Source organism: Gadus chalcogrammus, chromosome 16, assembly GCF_026213295.1.
Source record: "Gadus chalcogrammus isolate NIFS_2021 chromosome 16, NIFS_Gcha_1.0, whole genome shotgun sequence".
Classification (NCBI taxonomy): domain Eukaryota; kingdom Metazoa; phylum Chordata; class Actinopteri; order Gadiformes; family Gadidae; genus Gadus; species Gadus chalcogrammus.
In genome coordinates this window covers 7,296,969-7,317,292 of record NC_079427.1, presented here as the reverse complement: position 1 = coordinate 7,317,292, position 20,324 = coordinate 7,296,969, and the positions used below count along the sequence as shown (strand labels likewise).

General features: G+C 46.2%; 2 protein-coding genes across 5 annotated transcripts in view; both read right to left on the bottom strand.

Moving 5' to 3' along the window:
• Positions 1 to 3,814: 3,814 nt before the first annotated feature.
• On the bottom strand, positions 3,815 to 13,555 carry LOC130406397 (interleukin-1 receptor accessory protein). The gene is made up of 12 exons (XM_056611943.1): positions 13,215 to 13,555; positions 12,361 to 12,446; positions 11,677 to 11,866; positions 11,510 to 11,593; positions 10,417 to 10,609; positions 10,161 to 10,329; positions 9,580 to 9,651; positions 8,408 to 8,537; positions 8,165 to 8,316; positions 7,621 to 7,764; positions 6,063 to 6,206; positions 3,815 to 5,717 (listed from the first exon to the last, which is right to left on the bottom strand). The coding sequence occupies exons 1-12, from the start codon at positions 13,301 to 13,303 to the stop codon at positions 5,281 to 5,283; spliced, it is 1,890 nt and encodes a 629-aa protein (XP_056467918.1). The 5' UTR covers positions 13,304 to 13,555; the 3' UTR covers positions 3,815 to 5,280.
• Positions 13,556 to 16,804: 3,249 nt separating this feature from the next.
• LOC130406409 (fibroblast growth factor 12-like) overlaps positions 16,805 to 20,324 on the bottom strand; it is a 13,040-nt gene continuing 9,520 nt past the window's right edge. For all 4 annotated transcript variants that reach the window (XM_056611968.1, XM_056611970.1, XM_056611971.1 and 1 more), the window contains exons 2-5: positions 20,264 to 20,324; positions 19,353 to 19,456; positions 18,537 to 18,735; positions 16,805 to 17,757 (exon numbers count right to left, since the gene is read on the bottom strand). The exon at positions 20,264 to 20,324 is cut by the window's right edge and continues 47 nt beyond it. In XM_056611968.1, coding sequence (XP_056467943.1) covers positions 17,594 to 17,757; positions 18,537 to 18,735; positions 19,353 to 19,456; positions 20,264 to 20,324 — 528 coding nt within the window. In that variant the 3' untranslated portion in view covers positions 16,805 to 17,593. The remainder of the gene's footprint in view (positions 17,758 to 18,536; positions 18,736 to 19,352; positions 19,457 to 20,263) is intronic.

Sequence of the window (20,324 nt, the reverse complement as noted above, 5' to 3'; positions counted from 1 at the left end):
GAGTACAAAACTGGACCATATATCGACAGAGTTATAACATATTTATAAGCAGTAAGACCTTATATATAGACAGAGTTAGACCTTATATATAGACAGTTAGACCTTATATATAGACCATTAGACCTTATATATAGACAGTTAGACCTTATATATAGTCTGTTAGACCTTATATATAGTCAGTTAGACCATATATATAGACAGTTAGAACTTAGACCATTAGACATTATATATAGACAGCTAGATCTTATATACAGTCAGTTAGACCTTATATATAGACAGTTAGACCTTATATATAGACAGTTAGACCTTATTTATAGACAGTTAGACCTTATATATAGACAGTTAGACCTTATATATAGACAGTTAGACCTTATTTATAGACAGTTAGACCTTATATATAGACAGTTAGACCTTATTTATAGACAGTTAGACCTTATATATAGACAGTTAGACCTTATATATAGACAGTTAGACCTTATAAGTAGACAGTTAGACCTTATATATAGACAGTTAGACCTTATATATAGACAGTTAGACCTTATATATAGATAGTTAGACCTTATTTATAGACAGTTAGACCTACAGAGGCAGTGGTTATGTTATTTGCAGGGGGGGGCTGGACAGCAGGAAGTGGTCAGGTGTACTGTGAAACTGGAAGACTTCCTGTGAGGGGGGTGGGGGGGGGGGTTCCAGGGGCACAGGTGTGTGGAACAGGAGCTCCACACGCCTCCAGACAGAATCAAGCACCCTTACATGAACAATAAGGAGAACATTCCAGCCTCTATACTCCTTTCTCCCTCGTACCTCATTGTTTTACTCCTTCTCTCTCTCCAACTCTCTCTCTTCTCTCTCCCGCCCTCTATTCTCCCCCCCTCTCCTTCCCTGTCTCTCACCTTCCCTGTCTCTCTCTTCTCCCTCCCTTTTTCTACTCTTTCTCTCCCTCACTCTACACTCTTCGTCTCCTTCTCTCCCTCTTCTCTCTCCCTCTTCTCTCTCCCTCTACTCTCTTTCTATCTCCTCTCTCTCCTCTCTCTCTTTTCTCTCTATTCTCTCTCCCTCACTCTTCTCTTGCTCTACTATCTCTCTCTCCCTCCCTTGCTTTACTCTCTCTGCCTCTCTCACTTCACTCTCTCTTTCTCTGTACTCTCCCTATTATTCTCTCTCTCCCTCTCTTGTGATGGGGATATACTGAATGGCTTTTAAAAGGGGAGGTTTTCGCGTTGGCGTATATATAATCATCTAATTATCTCTATTGGTGCTCTATAATAATGAATTTCGTTTTGTGCTGCTTCTTGTCAATCAAAACTATGGTTAGCGCGAGAGCGAGGAGTTCCCTCGCTCTACCTGGTTAACCCTGCTCAACCTGCTAGCGGAGGTCCCAGGAATTATACCTTCTAGTAGGCTTAACACTGACCCCTAGTGGAGGTCCTAGGTGTTAAACCTGCAAGTAGGTAAACACTGACCCCTAGTGGCGGTCATGGAGGTACACCTGCTATTAGTTAAACACTGACCCCTAATTGCGGTCCTAGGAGTTTATTCCTGCCACTAGTTTAACACTGATCCCTAGTGGTGGTCCTAGGAGTTACAACTGCTGGTAGGTAACCACTGAACCCTAGCGGCGGTCCTAGGTAACTCAGACCTTTACTTGTATTAAAGGTTAGGTACATTTCCGTTGTGACAAAAAAACCGACCCATTAGATTCCATTGGGCAGGTGTGGGGGGCGTGGTCAGATAATGTTTTGTGGAGTAGCTTACAGCTGTAGATAATGTTATGAGGGGAAGTTTATAGCTCTAGATATTGTTACTTGAGGCAGTTTACAGCTGTAGATAATGGTTCGTGGGGTAGTTTACAGCTGTAGCAAATGTAGCCGACCGGTACTGCGAGTTAAACGTCACCTGGGATTGAACATTGTTGGAAACAAAATTAATTTAACACTCGTCTCGTAGTCGCTTTTAGATATTTTAATGCAGACATACATATCATTGTTTAAATTAAGAGATATTTAGAGAAATAGATATACAGAACCGCAGAGTGGGAAGTAAATGAACTTCTTGACCTGAGGGCTTGTCTCGCCAGCCTCTGCCCTAAGGATCTTGCTGGTTTTATTAGGTGGTACCTTCTCACAATATCAAACCGACAATTCAGTGGGCAGCATCTGTCTGCTGTTATGTGTCCTTGGATCCTGATTGGTTGACGGTGGTTGGGAGGCGGAGTCTGCGTCTCGAGGCGGATCCCCTTCACATGTGGGGTCTAGGCTGGGAACCCGATCGGACTCGCGGGTTTGCTCCGGACGCTCCGACTCCAAAGGGAGCTCCGCCCCTGCGGGAGCCTGCCTCGCACCAGTTAACCCAACGCACCCCGGGCCCCCAGCGCCCCTCACACCCTCGCCGCTGGGGGGAGCCCCTCGGCAGCTCTGATTGGCTGAAAGCGGCCCGGGTTTGGACTTGTGATTGGTGGTTCTGGCCGTGTGGGTGTGGCCGGTGCGCTGGACTCGCTGCAGCACCAGCGAGGCCAGGTCCGAGTGAGAGGAGGTGCTGTCCACCATTCTGCGGCCCAGTGCCAGGGGCCTCACCGGCATGGCAAGCCTCAGACGCTTCCAGAACCTGGAGCCGGCTGGCTCTGAGCGGGCTCCGCGCCACACCAGGGTGCTGGCCGCGGCCCGCCGGAGCTCAGCGGCCTCAGGGCAGCTGGTTCTGCTGGGAGGGTGCCGCAAGACGGCGATGATGGTCGCCTGCCTGGTCTGCTGGAGGGTCTGCTGGAGGGTCTGCCTGAGGGACTGGAGGTGGTGCAGCTGGCCCAGCTGAAGGGCAGGAAGGTGGTTCTGATGGAGGCTCTGGAGGTGGTTCTGCTGGAGGCTCTGGAGGTGGTTCTGCTGGAGGCTCTGGAGGTGGTTCTGTTGGAGGCTCTGGAGGTGGTTCTGCTGGAGGCCCTGGAAGTTGTTCTGCTGGAGGCTCTGAAAGTGGTTCTGCTGGAGGATGTGGAGCTGGTTCTGCTGGAGGCTCTGGTGTTGTTGCTGCAGCAGGCTCTGTTGGTGCTGCTTCTGGAAGCTGTGGAGGTGCTTCTGCTGGAGACTCTGGAGGTGGTTCTGCTGGAGACTCTGGAGGTGGTTCTGCTGGAGACTCTGGAGGTGGTTCTGCTGGAGGCTCTGGAGGTGGTTCTGCTGGAGACTCTGGAGGTGGTTCTGTGGGAGGCTCTGGAGGTGGTTCTGTGGGAGGCTCTGGAGGTGGTTCTGCTGGAGGCTCTGGAGGTGGTTCTGTGGGAGGCTCTGGAGGTAGTTCTGTGGGAGGCTCTGGAGGTGGTTCTGTGGGAGGCTCTGGAGGTGGTTCTGTGGGAGGCTCTGGAGGTGGTTCTGTGGGAGGCTCTGGAGGTAGTTCTGCTGGAGGAGGTGCTGCTGTATTGGCTGGAGGGTCTGGGGGTTCTGGTGGAGGAACAGGGCCAGCCGGGCTTCCAGGAGGCTGAAGCTCTTGTCCTTCAGGTATTGTGGACTGAGGACTAGCAACAGGCGCCGACTACGCTGCATCGAGTGCAGGATCGCTTCAGACACGTCTAGAGGACACAAAACACACACTAGCTACATACCAACTACATATTACATACGAACATCATTCTTACTATACAACCAACATACTCACTCACACCATATTACATACTACTAACCTTCTAACTACATGCTACACCATACTACATACTAAAAACATATTAACAAAATACTACATGCTAACAACATATTAACAAAATACTACACTAATATGTAGTACTTACAACATAATTCATACTAAAAACCTCCTTACATAATGTTGTATGAGAAGCAGAAAGAAATGAGTCCAGCAGGGTATAGCAAAATAAGATGTATTTGGAAGAATGGACAACGTAAATTACATCAAAAAATATAATATGAAGCAAACATATATTCAAAAATAGCATGATAATACTACACAATTCTCTTAGCCGGAGCCTTTCGAATAAATTATGTATGCTTCAAGACAAAAACCTCAGATAGCAGCAGTGGGTTTTGTTCATTGACCTCTGGGGTCTCTCTGGTTTGGCCATCCAGTACTAGATAATTGGTACTGGGTACCGCTACTAGCTTCTAAGCAGTACTGGGTACCGGTACTGAATGAACCAACCCTGGGGTAACTCCCCTGCCGTCATACCACATGTGTCAAAGAGCGCCTCACTCTAGAAGAGGTGAATGTGTTTCCCACCTTCAGTTTAAAACATGCTTGTTGTATAAAAAATATATTTCAAGAATTGCTGGATAAAAACATATAACGGCTTGGCTCACAGAGAAGACATATTCTTCTACGTTAACTCCATAAAAATACATTTACATTAAACGGAAGTCATCGCACCATCATTGATGGAGTCCACTATTCAAGTGGATGTAAATGTCGTTTGGTACATGATGTGTTTAGTACTAGAACACTCTAAGCTTATTACTCAGCTCAATACTCGGCTCAATACTCATCTCGAAACTCATGTCAATACTCAATCTATATATAATATATTCAACAGGAGGTTTGATGGCACAGGACAAGTTGAATGTGATGATGTCATGGTGGGGGTGCTCCAGCTGTGAGGGGAGGTGAACGTGTTGACGTCATGGTGAGGGGGCTCCAGCTGTGAGGGGAGGTGAACGTGTTGACGTCATGGTGGGGGTGCTCCAGCTGTGAGGGGAGGTGAACGTGTTGACGTCATGGTGGGGGTGCTCCAGCTGTGAGGGGAGGTGAACGTGTTGACGTCATGGTGGGGGTGCTCCAGCTGTGAGGGGAGGTGAACGTGTTGACGTCATGGTGAGGGGGCTCCAGCTGTGAGGGGAGGTGAACGTGTTGACGTCATGGTGGGGGTGCTCCAGCTGTGAGGGGAGGTGAACGTGTTGACGTCATGGTGGGGGTGCTCCAGCTGTGAGGGGAGGTGAACGTGTTGACGTCATGGTGGGGGTGCTCCAGCTGTGAGGGGAGGTGAACGTGTTGACGTCATGGTGAGGGGGGCTCCAGCTGTGAGGGGAGGTGAACGTGTTGACGTCATGGTGGGGGTGCTCCAGCTGTGAGGGGAGGTGAACGTGTTGACGTCATGGTGGGGGTGCTCCAGCTGTGAGGGGAGGTGAACGTGTTGACGTCATGGTGGGGGGGCTCCAGCTGTGAGGGGAGGTGAACGTGTTGACGTCATGGTGGGGGGGCTCCAGCTGTGAGGGGAGGTGAACATCATGACGTCATGGTGGGGGGGCTCCAGCTGTGAGGGGAGGTGAACGTCATGACGTCATGGTGAGGGGGGGGGGGCTACAGCTTCCCTCCACCGTACTGAGCCTTGTGGACAGCCAGCCCCCCGGGGCTGAGCAGACCGGTTTGGGAGCTGGTGCTACTCTGGCTCTGATAGGTCCTGGCAGTCCCCAGCTCAGAGTCCTTTCTCCTCTGCAGGGGTAGCTCCAGACGCAGACGCTTCCAGAAGCGGGAGGTGAGCTCCTTGGACTTGTCCCCCTTCCAGCGTAGCACCGCCAGCACCCCCCGAGCACGCCGCAGCTCCCCCACCCAGGCCTGCCCCTTCAGGGGCCGGTACTGCACCAGGATGACCCGCAGGTGTCCCCCCAGCGCCATGTGGTCGAGTCCGGCCTTGAGCTCCAGCAGGGCCTGGGTCCCCCGCGAGGCGAAGCCCGGGCTCAGCACCACCAGCAGGCGACGACTGCGACCCACAAAGCTCAGCGTCTCATCGGTGATGGCTGGGGGGAGAGGCATGGAGGGAGGGAGGGAGGGAGGGAGGGAGGGAGGGAGGGATGGGTGAATAAACTGAACGATGGATGAATAAACTGATGGATGGATGGGGGAATATTATGGAGGGATGGCTAAACTAAAAGATGGAGGGATAAACTGATAGAGGGACATAAAGGATGGATGAACTGATGGAGGGATATGATGGACGGATGGATGGATGGTGTACTCATGAATGGGGTGTGTTTTCTGATTTTAGTTCCTCAGCGGTAGTGCCACTATTAGCAGCAGTAGTATAACTAGTACTAGTGGTTCTAGGACTACTAGGACGAGTTGTGGTAATCAGCAGTACTTACTCCCGCCTGGAAGGCTGTCGCGGTCGAAGATGCAGACCGAGTAGCCCAGGTGATTCTCCAGGACGTGGCGCAGCGTGCTCACAGCAAACTGCTCCTCCTCGCCGTCACGCACATACGAGATGTACACGTCAAACTCCTTCTCATCTACACACACACACACATATGCACATATACACGCGTGCACGCACACACACACACACACACACACACACACACACACACACACACACACACACACACACACACACACACACACACACACACAGACACAGACACAGACACAGACACAGACACAGACACACACACACACACACACACACACACACACACACACACACACACACACACACACAGCTTTAATTTAAGAAATGCTTTAATCTGTCTTCTGCTGGTTCTACTGGGAGCTGCCCAGTAGAACCATAGTCTGCTTCTATAGTATATTATATTATCAAGTATATTATCAATGTCAATATTCACTAATTCAGATACAAAAGCACCAGGCCCAGTTCAACCAGTCTGGTTCTACTGGTTCTACTTAGGGCTGTACTGTATGGACTAAAATGTATATCACGGTATGATTTGAGGCAAGACGGTAACGGTATTATATTGAGGTATGTTAATTGTACCTTCTAATTTCGATATAATTGCTTCTGAAGGGGAAAAATACTGGTTGTTAGGCAGCAAAACTCCATAGAAAAAGTTACTTCCATCTCTGAAATACACAAATATTGATAGCATGGATTTCTGTCTGCATTTGCTCGCAGACCTTGCCATATTATTTTTGCATCTCAATTTGGCAAGTGGAAGTGTGTGCGGGCAGGTAACGCGTACCTGGGATCGAGTGTTTTGAGCATCTCTTTAAAGCCCTTTCTATCAACATTTTGAAAGGGAACCGTGTCCATACCCAGGTAAAAAGTGACGGCATTTGTTAATCTCTTTTTTGTCTGGGGCTGGCTTTGGATAATGTCTGCAGAAGCGATGTCTGAGATGCAGAGACAGATTCACGCTACCAGTGTCTGTCTCGTACGGTGTGGAATGAGATTTTGTGAAGGGACAATTGCGCAAGCACATTGCGCATTCATGCTTGCGCAATTGCATACTGTGTGAGAAGGAAGTATCGCGGTCAAATCTGTCCCTGGGAAAATAAATGTCGCGCCGAATTGAAAAAGGAACTACGTTTCGTTACCATATTTTCAGTACTTGCACGTAACTTTACTTTACTTACACACAAGTTGACACAACACTGTCTAACGGTCACACCGGTCTCACGCTAACGTCAAAATTCATACCGTAGCGCAAATTCACACCGGTGTACTTTTTACACAGTTTATACCCCTAGTTCAACTGGGAGACTTGAATCTAGATACAATTGAAAATTAAAAGAGAAAGCAGTGTTAGTATCTAGATATGTTTCCTGTGTAAACAGGGCATGTGACATACTGATTGTACATCGATAGAGGCGAGGAGTCCCCCAAAGAGCACTCGCTCTTCAACCACGGCACGCCTGCCCTTCCAATAGGAACAGTCTGTTAAGTCACATGTCCGGAGTCACATGTACCTGTGTAGCGCTCGTCTGTTCCAAACCAGGAACGGTAGAGCAGCAGGAGTTCCAGCCAGAACACGTGGTAGACCAGGAAGAGGACCAGCATCAGCAGCAGAGTGCCCCCCAGACCACAACCCAGCTCTACCGAGGGGGAGTAGGCTGCGGCACAGACATACAGGCAGATAGATAGGTAGGCACACACACAGGTACACACAGAGATACACAGGTAGACAGGCAGACAGTTAGGCACACACACACACACACACACACACACACACACACACACACACACACACACACACACACACACACACACACACACACACACACACACACACACACGCACGCACACAGACACACAGGTAGAGAGAAACACAGGTAGAGAGACAGACACATAGGTAGAGGGACAGACAGGTAGGAACACAGAGAGATACCCAGGTAGACAGACACACAGGTAGAGAGACACACAGGTACAGAGAGAGACAGGTAGAGTCAGACAGGGAGACTAGGTTAGCCATGAGTGATGATTAAGAGGTGTTTCCATGGTGACGTGACTCACCCTCCTCTTGGAGCTGGGCTCTCTTGGTGGAGAACCCCTTGTTGTTCTTGACAGAGCAGTTGAACTCTTTCATCAGGTCCTCTCTCTGCAAATCCGTCAACAGCAGCTCTCTCACCACCGTCTGATCCCCATAGGTCTCCCCCTCTACCCGACTGAACACATAGCAACACAGTCTTCAGCCGGCTGTACTGGGAGCTGCCCAGTACAACAGGTCTGCTACTGGTTCTACTGGTAGTTACTCACCGGTTGGTCTCGGAGAAGCGGGTGTGGGTCAGCGAGTCCAGGGTTTTCCCGTCCACGGTCCACCAGATGTCCCGGGGACTGTTCTCCACGAAGGGGAAGGTCACCCGGCACACCAGCTTGGCCTCCCTCCCTGGCCCACACAAGCACACATAAAGCCTCAACTCAGGCCCACACAACCACACATAGAGCCTCACCTCAGGCCCACACAACCACACATAAAGCCTCACCTCAAGCCTACACAACCCCAAATAAAGCCTCAACTCAAGCCCATACAACCATACATATAACCTCACCTCAAGCCTTAACCACACATATAGCCTCACCTCAAGCCTTAACCACACATATAGCCTCACCTCAAGCCTTAACCATATGTAAAGCCTCACCTCAAGCCTTAACCATACATAAAGCCTCACCCCCACCATAAGCCAAAAAAACTAGTCCTGTACTAGGGATGCACCGAAATGAAAATTCTTGGCCGAAAGCCGCAAAACGAATACCGAATGTGGCATTTGCTGTTTTTCATTCATTTTGCTTTAATTTTTCACCTTTGCATAAATCAAACAATTACATGTCCTTTGTAAACTTTTTTGATACAAATTTTATACAAAATATTTATTTAATACTGAACGTTTTCTAACATTCCAGCATACCTTATAGCAAGAATTCAAGAACAATGTACCTTTAAATAAATGAGGAAAACTTTTTTTCTTTCGGTGTAGTTTGTTCGGTGTATTTTTTTCAGCCGAAAATTATGTTTTGGGCCATTTTCGGCCAAACATTTTCGGTGGCCGAATATTCGGTTCATCCCTATCCTGTACAGCTGGTATGGTACTATTGGTCTAGTATGACTCTATGTGCTGATACTTTTGTTCTAATACCACTGTTCTAATTCGACTGGTCTACTACCACTGGTTTAATACCACTGGTCTAATACGACTGGTCTAGTACGACTGGTCTGTTCCAATCCTACTACCTTAGTACTTCCTAAGCAGCCTCTAATGTAATCACGATAGATAGATAGATAGATGTATACTTTATGGATCCCCAGGGGAAATTTAAAAAATCAACACTCTATTCCAACAACAACCAGATGCTCTATCACCATGACAACGAAGCCCTCCACTGCGCCCGGGTACCCTGGTGCTGATGCTGTGATCTCCACGGTTACTCACCCAGTCTGACGGGGAACTTGAGTTCTTTGTTTGGGATCAGAATGACCGGCACCTTGGAAGTAAAACTGGGGGCTGAGGACAACAAAACCTGTTGGTAGTAGTACTAGTAGCACAAGTATGTCTAGCGGTAGTAATAATACTAGTCTTAGGCCTAAAAAAAAAAAAAGTTTGGTTCCTGTTGGTTGTCAGTTGAGGTCATGGGTAGGTAGGGAATTTATTTTTTTTTATTTTTTTTTTTTTTCCAGCGGCAGCGAATGATAGGTAGGTTGTTTTAATTTAAAAACGAGAAAATTCGCTCATCCTTGTACAGAATGAAGAGCTGTACCAAAACGTAATTATAGTTAGCATCAAAAAAAAAAAAATTTTTTGTTTTTTTTATAAAGCTCATAAAATAATTTGGGTCGCACTTAAATTGACAGGGTCGGTCGGAAACCGGAACCAAACAATTTTTTTAGGCCTTAACACTAATAGTGGTACTGGTCGTATTAGCCGCAGTCTAGAAGTAATTGTACTAATATAATACCAGTACTATCAGTAGCAATAACATAACCAGTAGTGTTGGTAGGGGGATCTTCTCTTACAGACAGCGGTGACGTTGAGGGACCTGGTGAAGTTGAGTGGGAGGCTTTTGCGGGTGTAGCTAACCCGGCAGTAGTACAGGCCCTCGTGCATCAGCCCCATATTGTGCACAAACAGTTTGTCCCCCTTCACCTCGCGCTGGTTGTCCCAGAACGGGTACTTGCTGCATTTCTGCGGGTCAGGAAACACGTGGCGGTCAAATCACAGGGACTAGAGAGTCTTCTTTGATTAGGTTTGGCGGGTTCTTGAGGGTCTTACATGGTACCAGCTGACCGAGGGGGCACTGTCGGCCATCTTGGCGGCGTGCTCGAGGCCCGGGCAACTCATTTCCGTCCCCTCCTGGACCGGTATATACACCTTAAGTGGCACCATGGCAACCAGATGCGGACAGTCAGTCCCACTCGACACCACCCCTAGGGACATGGCTATCTTTGTGCAGGATGTCCTGTTCCTGTAGCAGATAGGGTAAGACAGTCAAGAGACAGGCCATTAAGGAGCAGGTAGGGGTTAGACAGTGAAGAGATGATCATTAAGGAGCAGGTAGGGGTTAGACAGTCAAGAGACAGGCCATTAAGGAGCAGGTAGGGGTTAGACAGTGAAGAGATGATCATTAAGGAGCAGGTAGGGGTTAGACAGTCAAGAGACAGGCCATTAAGGAGCAGGTAGGGGTTAGACAGTGAAGAGATGATCATTAAGGAGCAGGTAGGGGTTAGACAGTAAAGAGACAGGCCATGAAGGAGCAGGTAGGGGTTAGACAGTACAGAGATGACCATTAAGGAGCAGGTAGGGGTTAAACAGTAAAGAGATGATCATTAAGGAGCAGGTAGGGGTTAAACAGTAAAGAGACAGGCCATTAAGGAGCAGGTAGGGGTTAGACAGTAAAGAGATGATCATTAAGGAGCAGGTAGGGGTTAAACAGTAAAGAGACAGGCCATTAAGGAGCAGGTAGGGGTTAGACAGTAATGATCATTAAGGAGCAGGTAGGGGTTAGACAGTAAAGAGACAGGCCATTAAGGAGCAGGTAGGGGTTAGACAGTAAAGAGACAGGCCATTAAGGAGCAGGTAGGGGTTAGACAGTAAAGAGACAGGCCATTAAGGAGCAGGTAGGGGTTAAACAGTAAAGAGACAGGCCATTAAGGAGCAGGTAGGGGTTAGACAGTAAAGAGACAGGCCATTAAGGAGCAGGTAGGGGTTAGACAGTAAAGAGACAGGCCATTAAGGAGCAGGTAGGTGTTATCACTAGTAGTAATAGTATACTACTGGTAGGAGTACCAGTATACGTACCCTAACATACAGATGCACTGTAGTATCAATACTAGCAGTACTGTTGTAGTACCAGTAGTAGACGTACCGTAACGTGCAGATGTACTGTCCGGTGTCGTTTTCGTTGGCTGGTTGAAACCACAGACTTTCTCTATCCTTACTCACCCTCTGGCTACACAACAGACACACAATAAATACACAATAACACACATGATGCACAATACAAAAACAACAGACATGTTTCTACTAGTGTACCTGTATTTGATTGGACGTTCCAGGTCCTGCTCAGGGGGGAGGTGGTACCAGAAGAGGGAGAGACCACTGCTGTGGGCGGAGCTGTAGTTGTAGAGCGAGTGGGAGAAAAGGGGACAGAACAGCCAACCAGCTTCTCCGTTTATAACACGCACCGCATCCACGCTCATCCCCCAGTCATGACAAAGGAGCTCTGATTGGAGGAGAGATAGAAGGGGAGGAGAGGAGGAGAAGTGACTATAACATTAACATTAACAACCTCTAACCATACCATCGTGCGTGCGTGCGTGCGTGCGTGCGTGTGTGTGTGTGTGCGATGGATATCTAAGGGGGATTTTTACGTTGTATGAGAACAAGTCGATACGATTTTGCAGGCAAAACGAATGACATTACGGATCTGTTGAAGTGGTTAAAGTGACGTCACTTCTGGTTTCCTGTGGAACTTTGATCCGGCTGATGTTGACCAAAGAGAGTCAGACCTACGCACACATTTAAACCGTCTAACCATCTACCTCATCTAACCATCTCTCACTGAATGTCTAAACTAACCCTCTCTCACCTTTTTCCTAAACGTATCATCTCCACACAACATATATCATTCGGACCTTCACAGTTTAAATGTGGTTGTTAGTGACAAAAGACCCAAATTTCACCAATCACAGCCCATCTGTAAGAACTGTCACACACCTGATTGGTCGCTGGATGTAGTGATAGCAGTAGAGTCTTCGCCAGCGGTGGCCGAGAGACACAAGAAGAAAATGATGAACACTGACCTAGAGAGAGAGAGAGAGAGAGAGAGAGAGAGAGAGAGAGAGAGAGAGAGAGAGAGAGAGAGAGAGAGAGAGAGAGAGAGAGAGAGAGAGAGAGAGAGAGAGAGAGAGATGAACACCACTCTAGAGAGAGGTTCGGGTTTTGTGTGCAATGACATTTTGGATATAGCTACATGGATAAAACTGGGCCAGTTTGAAACCTGCTCCATTAAACCTTCGACAGAGAGAGACCGTGGGGGAGGGTGGACTGGAGGTATTCTAATCATCGATCAGAATGTTAGCCAATGTGAAGTATGGATTCCACGTATTCAATCTGTACTGAATTTATCCATACTGAGGTGAGGAGGAGCCCTCAGATCACGTAAATAAATAACACATAAGATACGATGAACATTTTAACATACTTTCACGGTTCTAGATACGGTGAATACGTTATTACACACCACTTGTACAGTTCTAGATACTGTGATTACGTTAATAAATTCTGCTATTACAGATCTAGATACGGTGATTCCATTAATTATTACCGCTATCACAGTCGTAGATACGGTGATTCCATTATTAAAAAAAGCCATTACAGTTCTTGATTCGGTGAATAACGTTACATTAATAAATACCTCGAACACTGTATTGACACTGTTATACCGTTCTAGTAAGCCGGTTTTAAAGATCAGGTTTGAGGGGTAACGGTTCTGGGTGAAGGCTGTTCCGCTGGGAGGTCCAACCTGCTGTGAACCTTATGAACTGGCAGCGGGTTTTAGTCACACTCACATGCTGTAGGGCCCGGTGCCGCTTCGCTCCCGGACTGGTCTCCTTCCAGAGGTCGGCTCCTGGGGAGCCTGGGTTCGGGCCAACGTCATAAGCTCAGGACACACATCTGGTCCCGTGTTCTCCCCGGGTACTTGTGTCTACACACCGAGCCTGGCCCGGGACGATGTTCTCTGTGAAAGTGGTTGGGTTTGTGTTTACATGCGTCACTTGCTCGGTCATGGAGACAGAGTGAACGCGGAAGGAGATCAAGATTCAATCTTGAGCAATCTTGAAGATTGCTGTTGAATATCTGCGGAGTTTGATGTTTATAGGAAGTTATCGTCTTTGATTCCGGTCGAGGCTCCGCCCCCCGCCACTGCACATCTGCGTGTGTGTACGTGTGTTTGCGTGCATGCGTGCGTGCGTGTGTGCATGTGTGCGTGTGAGTGTGTGTGTGTGTGTGCGTGTGTGCGTGTGTGTGTTTGTGTGCGTCATTGCGGCGTTTCGCTGCGAGATGACTTGTTTATGAACTATTGGAACAAAACACCGAACATAGATAGAGGTATATGTTATTATTTTTTACGTTATTTTTTTCATCCCGAAAGGAGAATGTATATACTATATATAAATTAATAAATATATCGCATAAACTGTAATATACGTGTGATCTAGTGGTCAAATGACACCAATAATGTAATGTCACTTATAATACAATATAACACGTACATCTAGTGGAGAAATAACTTTAACAATATAATATAATAAATATTGTAGTTTAACTTATATTCTTAGTGAATGTATTGTATTCTTTAATCAAAACTTTGCCATTTATTGGTAAATAACACTAAAATAATTGGACTAGAAATATAACATGACTTGTAATATAACATTATAAATATCTAGTAGATATATATAATATAATATATCATATATATATATATATATAGTAGATATATATTATATAACTATAATATAATTTCACTTATACTATAACAGCAAGCAATATCTCCTGGATAAATGACTACTATAACTAATAATATAATATATACGTAATGAAACAGGAAACAATGTGCAAAACTCTCAGTTGTTGTGCATAATGTATAGTATTCTAGACCCAGAGATACAGCAATGTACAATACATTTGAAAATATAATATATAATTTATAATAAGAATAATGTTTAATATTGTAGTCAGACCTAATAATAATGTTTGATATCATATATAGTGTATAATATAATCAATATGTAATATTTTAGACCATATAAAAATGAGATATGTAATATTTTATATTCTAGACCAGGGATGGGCAACTTTCATGATAAAGAGGGCCACATTTTTTATCATAACCATCGGAGGGCCACATGACTGCACACTTCAACTAAACGTGAGCTAAGAGAAGCTACATCATTTTGAATTTGGTAGATGATTTCCTGTATTCTGGTGCATTTTGGCGATGGCCACTACCTAAAAAATCGTCCAGAATCATAACCTATGTACGGTATGTTAATTGAACCAACATACATTAATTTCATGTTTTCCATGCTCAAACAGCCACATGAATGGTCAGTATTTTTGTCAGTGCAAAGGGCTCACATACATCATCATTCAATGAAGTAAAAAAACTGGAAAACAGTGGCCCAACATTAAGTGCAACAACTCAATGAACTCAAACCCAACAAGCAGTTGTAGTAGTTGTAGTGGCGACTTAAGTGGATATCTATTAATGACTGATATCGCTTCTAAGCAAACTAGACGCATGGGTTTGCCTTTGAATTCTATGAATTCTTCTCATCTTTCTTGAACGAGTTTTCTGTAACTCGATCAATTATTATTATTATTATATATATATATATATATATATTTTTATTATGTGCGGGCTGATTGGGCATGCGGCCCGCGGGCATGCGGGTCGCGGGCCGCATGCCCGCGGGCCGCCAGTTGCCCATCCCTGTTCTAGACCTAGAGATAAACCTTTATGGCACACCTTCAGGATATGATCAGAGAGGAATGGGCAGTGCTCGTTGGTTTTATCTGTTGTTTATTTTCTTTGTCTTCCTGCTGCAGTTATGAAATGATTTCTCAGAAGCAACAAAAATACCACACGCGTCGCCTGATTATGACATCATCACATGGTTGGGGCGGCAGTGCTTCATGGGGTGAGGGAGGGGAGTGGCATAAGACCTCGAAACATTCTAATTGTATTGCGCTCTGCTCCTATTGGCTACTACGGATTGAGGCCTCAGACACCCTGGGGAGAAAGTAAAGTGAATATCAGGTTCCTCCCATCCCTCCCCCCTCATACGGTTCCTATTGGAAGACGATCTCAGAGGCAGTAAGACCTGGCTTTTGATTGGTTCATCCATTCGTAACTCGGTGACCAATGAAATTAAAACACATCAACTAGGGACTGATAGTCACCCTCCATGACCTCCGACCTCTCCACCCTGACGTCTCAGAAAGACCCCAGGAAGGACGGCCCAGTCGCCACGACTACTTCCTGTTGTGTGGTTGTAGCAAGGGACCACACCCACTCTCTGGGTCTCTGGCCCCTGATGGCAGGTTTATACCTACTGTCCACTACAGACCGTGAGAATCTGAAGGTCTAAAACTGGGTCTAGCTCTAAAGGTCTAGCTTGGTCTAGGTCTAGAGGTCTAAAGCTTGATTTTTGGTCTATTGCGGTCAACACATGATGAGCGTCCGAGTTGGGCCTTTACAATCGAGCCGGCCAGCAGTCGGGCGCTCAGCCCTTTGGGCTCATAAAGCATTCATTAGCATTGAGATTCTATATGTTTTAGAACATCAAATGAAGCAGTCATCTGATTGAACGCTCTTCAGAGTCCAGCTTGTCAGAGTTTAAGTAGTTTAAACTTTGAGCGCAGCGTCAAAGTGAGGAATCCAAGCTCACCTCTTCCCTTAGGGCAGTGTCAATGCCAGGTTGGGCTAGCTCAACCGGCCATGCTGGCCATGCTGACAACGCTGAAAGCTCTTCATGCGTAGGCGCCTCAAAGTTCTAAAGTTCTTGTCTCAGTCGAAAGCTGGGTCTGTCTGAAGCTGGGTCTATGTCTAAAGCTGGGTCTGCGTCTAAAGCTTGGTCTAGCTGGGAAGCTGCGTCTGTCTTAAACTGGGTCTATGTCTAAAGCTGGGTCTGTCTGAAGCTGGGTCTATGTCTAAAGCTGGGTCTGCGTCTAAAGCTTGGTCTAGCTGGGAAGCTGCGTCTGTCTGAAACTGGGTCTATGTCTAAAGCTGGGTCTGTCTGAAGCTGGGTCTAGGTTTAAAGCTGGGTCTAGCTGGCCTAGCTCTTAAGCTGGGTCTAACTGGTCAGCTTTGTCAAGGTCTAGTTGGGTTTGGGTCTCAAGGTCTGGTTTAGTCTAGGTCGACAGGTTTAAAGGTCTCTCTTGGTCTAGGTCCTCATGTTTAAAGCCTAGCGTGGTCTAGGTCTCCAGGTTTTAAAGGTGTCGACTCTGGTCTAGAAGGGTGACTACTCATCATCTCCTAGTTCAACACAGTACTTACCCCCCCGCCCCCACCATTCAGTTATATAGGCAGTGTCTGCTAACCCCCCCCCCCTTTTATCTGGGAACCCCGACCCCTAACCCCAATGAGAGATGATGGTGAGGGTCTATTAGTATACATATTGTACAACATCTAGTAGTGGGGGAGAAAGTGCAGTTTGGGACCTAACATGGCTTCAAGTTCTCACTCCGTCGTCATGGCGATGATGGGTGGTCTCACCAGGGCTTTTGCATAAAATGTGATCAAAGTTCTTCTTACTATCCTCAAAATAAAATTAGTTCAATTTTTTTTAAACATTTGAGCACAGGCAAGAAGAGGATTTTTTTTTCTTAATTTTTGCTTTTAATTGTGTTTTGTCGCTGACGGGTCATGGGGTGGCAGTCGTCATGGTAATGGTAGTCATGGTAACCATGGTAACATGTGTGGCTTTTGTTGTCATGGTAACAATATTGGCTGCTGTCGTCTGTGTCATCATAATGTTATAGTAATGGTAATGGCGGTGGTTGTCATGGTAATCGTGGTAATTCTGGTTGACGCTGTTGTCATGGCCATGGTGGTAAACATGGTGGTGGCGGGTGTCTTCATGGTAACGTTTCTAATGGAGGTGGCAGTGTTGTCATGGTAAACATGGAGGGGTTGTTGTCATGGTTAAGGTGGTAACCGTGGTGTTTGTCATCGTCATGGTAACCATGTGGGAACAGTGGGAACCGCGATGGCGGTTGTCGTCATGTTACAGTGGTGGTGTTTGTCATGGTCAACGGGGTAGTGATGGTCGTCACGGTAGCTGTGGTTGTCGTTATCCTCGTCATGGTAACCGCGGTGGTTGTCAACATGTCAACCGGGGTGGCGGTTGTGGTGTGCGTGTGGCGGGGGAGGTGCTGTGGGCTACGAGGCCTCCTGCCGGGTAGTGTCCTCCTGCTGCAGGTCCTGTTGTCCTCCCTTCTCCCCGTCCTCCTCCTCTCCTCCCTTCTCGCCCTCCTCCATGTTCAGCTCCGAGTCCTTAAGACGCCCCTCAATCTCATGGAGAGACGGTTCCTTGTACATGCACACTACACACACACACACACACACACACACACACACACACACACACACACACACACACACACACACACACACACACACACACACACACACACACACACACACACACACACAGTTAAATGTGGGGACTTTGTATGTTTTAAAAGTATGACCGCATACATCTATATATATATATTAGTGCTGTCAACCGATTCAAATATTTAATCGCGATCAATCGCATTAATGTCCTAGTTAACTCACGATTAATCACAATTCTTTTTTCTATGGTAAATATCCCTTGATTTCTTTGTCCCATAAATTTTTCTCATTTTAATGCTCTTATCAACATGGAGAAGTGCATCGGCTTGTCTTGCGCAAATGTTTTTTTATTGATAACAACATTGGCATACTGATCAAAACAGGACGATACAAAAAAAAAGCCTATAGTGCAATTAAACGATGAACATACAAACATACTGCCTTGAACATAGCAGTCTGGCTACTGCTTCTTTGTTTTGAGCCAAAGAATGAAATAAAAAAAACAAAGAATTGCGTTAATCGTGCGATAAAAAAATTAACGCTGTTAAATTGGTTTGCGTTAACGCCATTAATAACTCGTTTAACTGACAGCACTAATATATATATATATAAAAGTGTGCATGTGTGTGTGTCTGTGTGAGTGTGTGTGTGTGTGTGTGTGTGTGTGTGTGTGTGTGTGTGTGTGTGTGTGTGTGTGTGTGTGTGTGTGTGTCTGTGACTGTGTGTGTGGGTGTGTGTGTGTGTGTGTGTGTGTGTGTGTGTGGACCTTCGATGGGCCGTGGTACAAAGTGAGAGGAGGGTTTGGTCTTCTTCACTCGGTTCCCCTTCATGATGCCTCCGTCCTTGTTGATGCCAAGGAACCAAGCGCGCCCGGACTCATGCTGCCGGTACAGTGTGGAGGAGTAGATGACGTAGTAGTTCTCAAACACTGACTCCTTGAACTTACACTCTGCTGTGAAGATATCCTAGGAGCGAGAGAGAGAGGAATAGAGAGGGATAGAGAGGAGGAGAGAAGGAGGGAGCGATATATATTTAATTTTATAATACATTTATACAATTAACGCATCTTTATTTGTACCAGATAGAGGGCCGGTTTCATCTAAAAGGGTAACTCTTTAAACCCATACCGGAATGACCAAATCATCTGGAAGTTCACATTTACAAAAAGGGTGAAAAATCCAAGGGAAAATAAAGCCTACCTAACGAACACATCCGTTTCATTGTTTTTTTTAATTCTATATACACATTGCGTATATATAGGAGGTCCCTTTGCTCTTGCCTGAATAAGGTTTTAACCATGCAAAGAACAAAGGGGGAGATATACTCTTAAGCCGTCCGAGTGGGGACCAGGATAAGGAAAGGCTGTGTCCTCAGGGCCGGTGGGCCGTCTCAACCACATAAGGGTCAACTCATTTCTAAACCTGAGTTGTGAAGGAGGCCTCACTGGCGGGATCCATGACACTGTATGTGTGTGTGTGTGTGTGTGTGTGTGTGTGTGTGTGTGTGTGTGTGTGTGTGTGTGTGTGTGTGTGTGTGTGTGTGTGTGTGTGTGTGTGTGTGTGTGTGTGTGTGTGTGTCTCACCGAGGTGTACAGGTAGCCCTCTCCATTCATGGCCAGATAGAGTGCAGCCTTCACACCTTGCATAGCCACCACCCTCAGACCCACCGGGATCAGGTTGAAGAGAGCTACACAGGGACACAGGTGTAGAGACAGAGAATTAGGTAGAAAGACAGACAGGTAGAAAGGGAGACCGGTAGAGAGACAGCTAGACAGACACATACACACACAAACAGGTATAGAGACAGAGATTTAGGTAGGAAGACAGACAGGTAGAAAGGGAGACAGCTAGAGAGACAGCTAGACAGACACACAAAAACAGGTAGAGAGACAGGTAGACACATAGACAGGTATAGAGACAGAGAAACAGGTAGATACACAGACAGGTAGAGAGGGAGATATGTAGAGGCATAAAGAGTGAACAGTGTTTGTTTATAGAGTTAACAGTGTTGGTTTATAAAGAGTAAACAGTGTTAATTTGTTTGTTTGTTTATAAAGAGTGAACTGTGTTTGCTTATAAAGAGTAAACAGTGTTTGTTTATGAAGAGTTAACAGTGTTAGTTGGTTAGTTAGTTTGTTAAAAGAGTGACCAGGGTTTGTTTCTAAAGAGTATACAGTTTTAGTTAGTTTGTTTCTAAAGAGTGAACAGTGTTTGTTTCTAAATAGTGAACAGTGTTTGTTTCTAAAGAGTGAACAGCGTTTGTTTCTAAAGAGTGAACAGCGTTTGTTTCTATAGAGTGAACAGTGTTTGTTTGTAAAGAGTGAACAGCGTTTGTAGATAAAGAGTGAACAGGGTTTGTTTCTAAAGAGTGAACAGTGTTTGTTTCTAAAGAGTGAACAGCGTTTGTAGATAAAGAGTGAAGAGTGTTTGTAGATAAAGAGTGAACAGTAGTAGTTAGTTAGTTAGTTTATAAAGAGTGACCAGGAGGACTGACTGAAGTCGCTGTTCTCGTCCTTGCTGCCGCCAACGGTTCCGTCGGGCTGCATCTGGAGGTA

Excerpts from the sequence above, each read along its gene's own strand:
- LOC130406397 (XM_056611943.1), bottom strand. The coding sequence starts at position 13,303 with ATGACGTTGGCCCGAACCCAGGCTCCCCAGGAGCCGACCTCTGGAAGG. Across the intron at positions 12,447-13,214 it reads GGCACCGGGCCCTACAGCAT|GTCAGTGTTCATCATTTTCT; the intron begins GTGAGTGTGACT and ends CTCTCTCTCTAG. Across the intron at positions 8,538-9,579 it reads CAAGTTCCCCGTCAGACTGG|GGAGGGAGGCCAAGCTGGTG; the intron begins GTGAGTAACCGT and ends TGTGTGGGCCAG.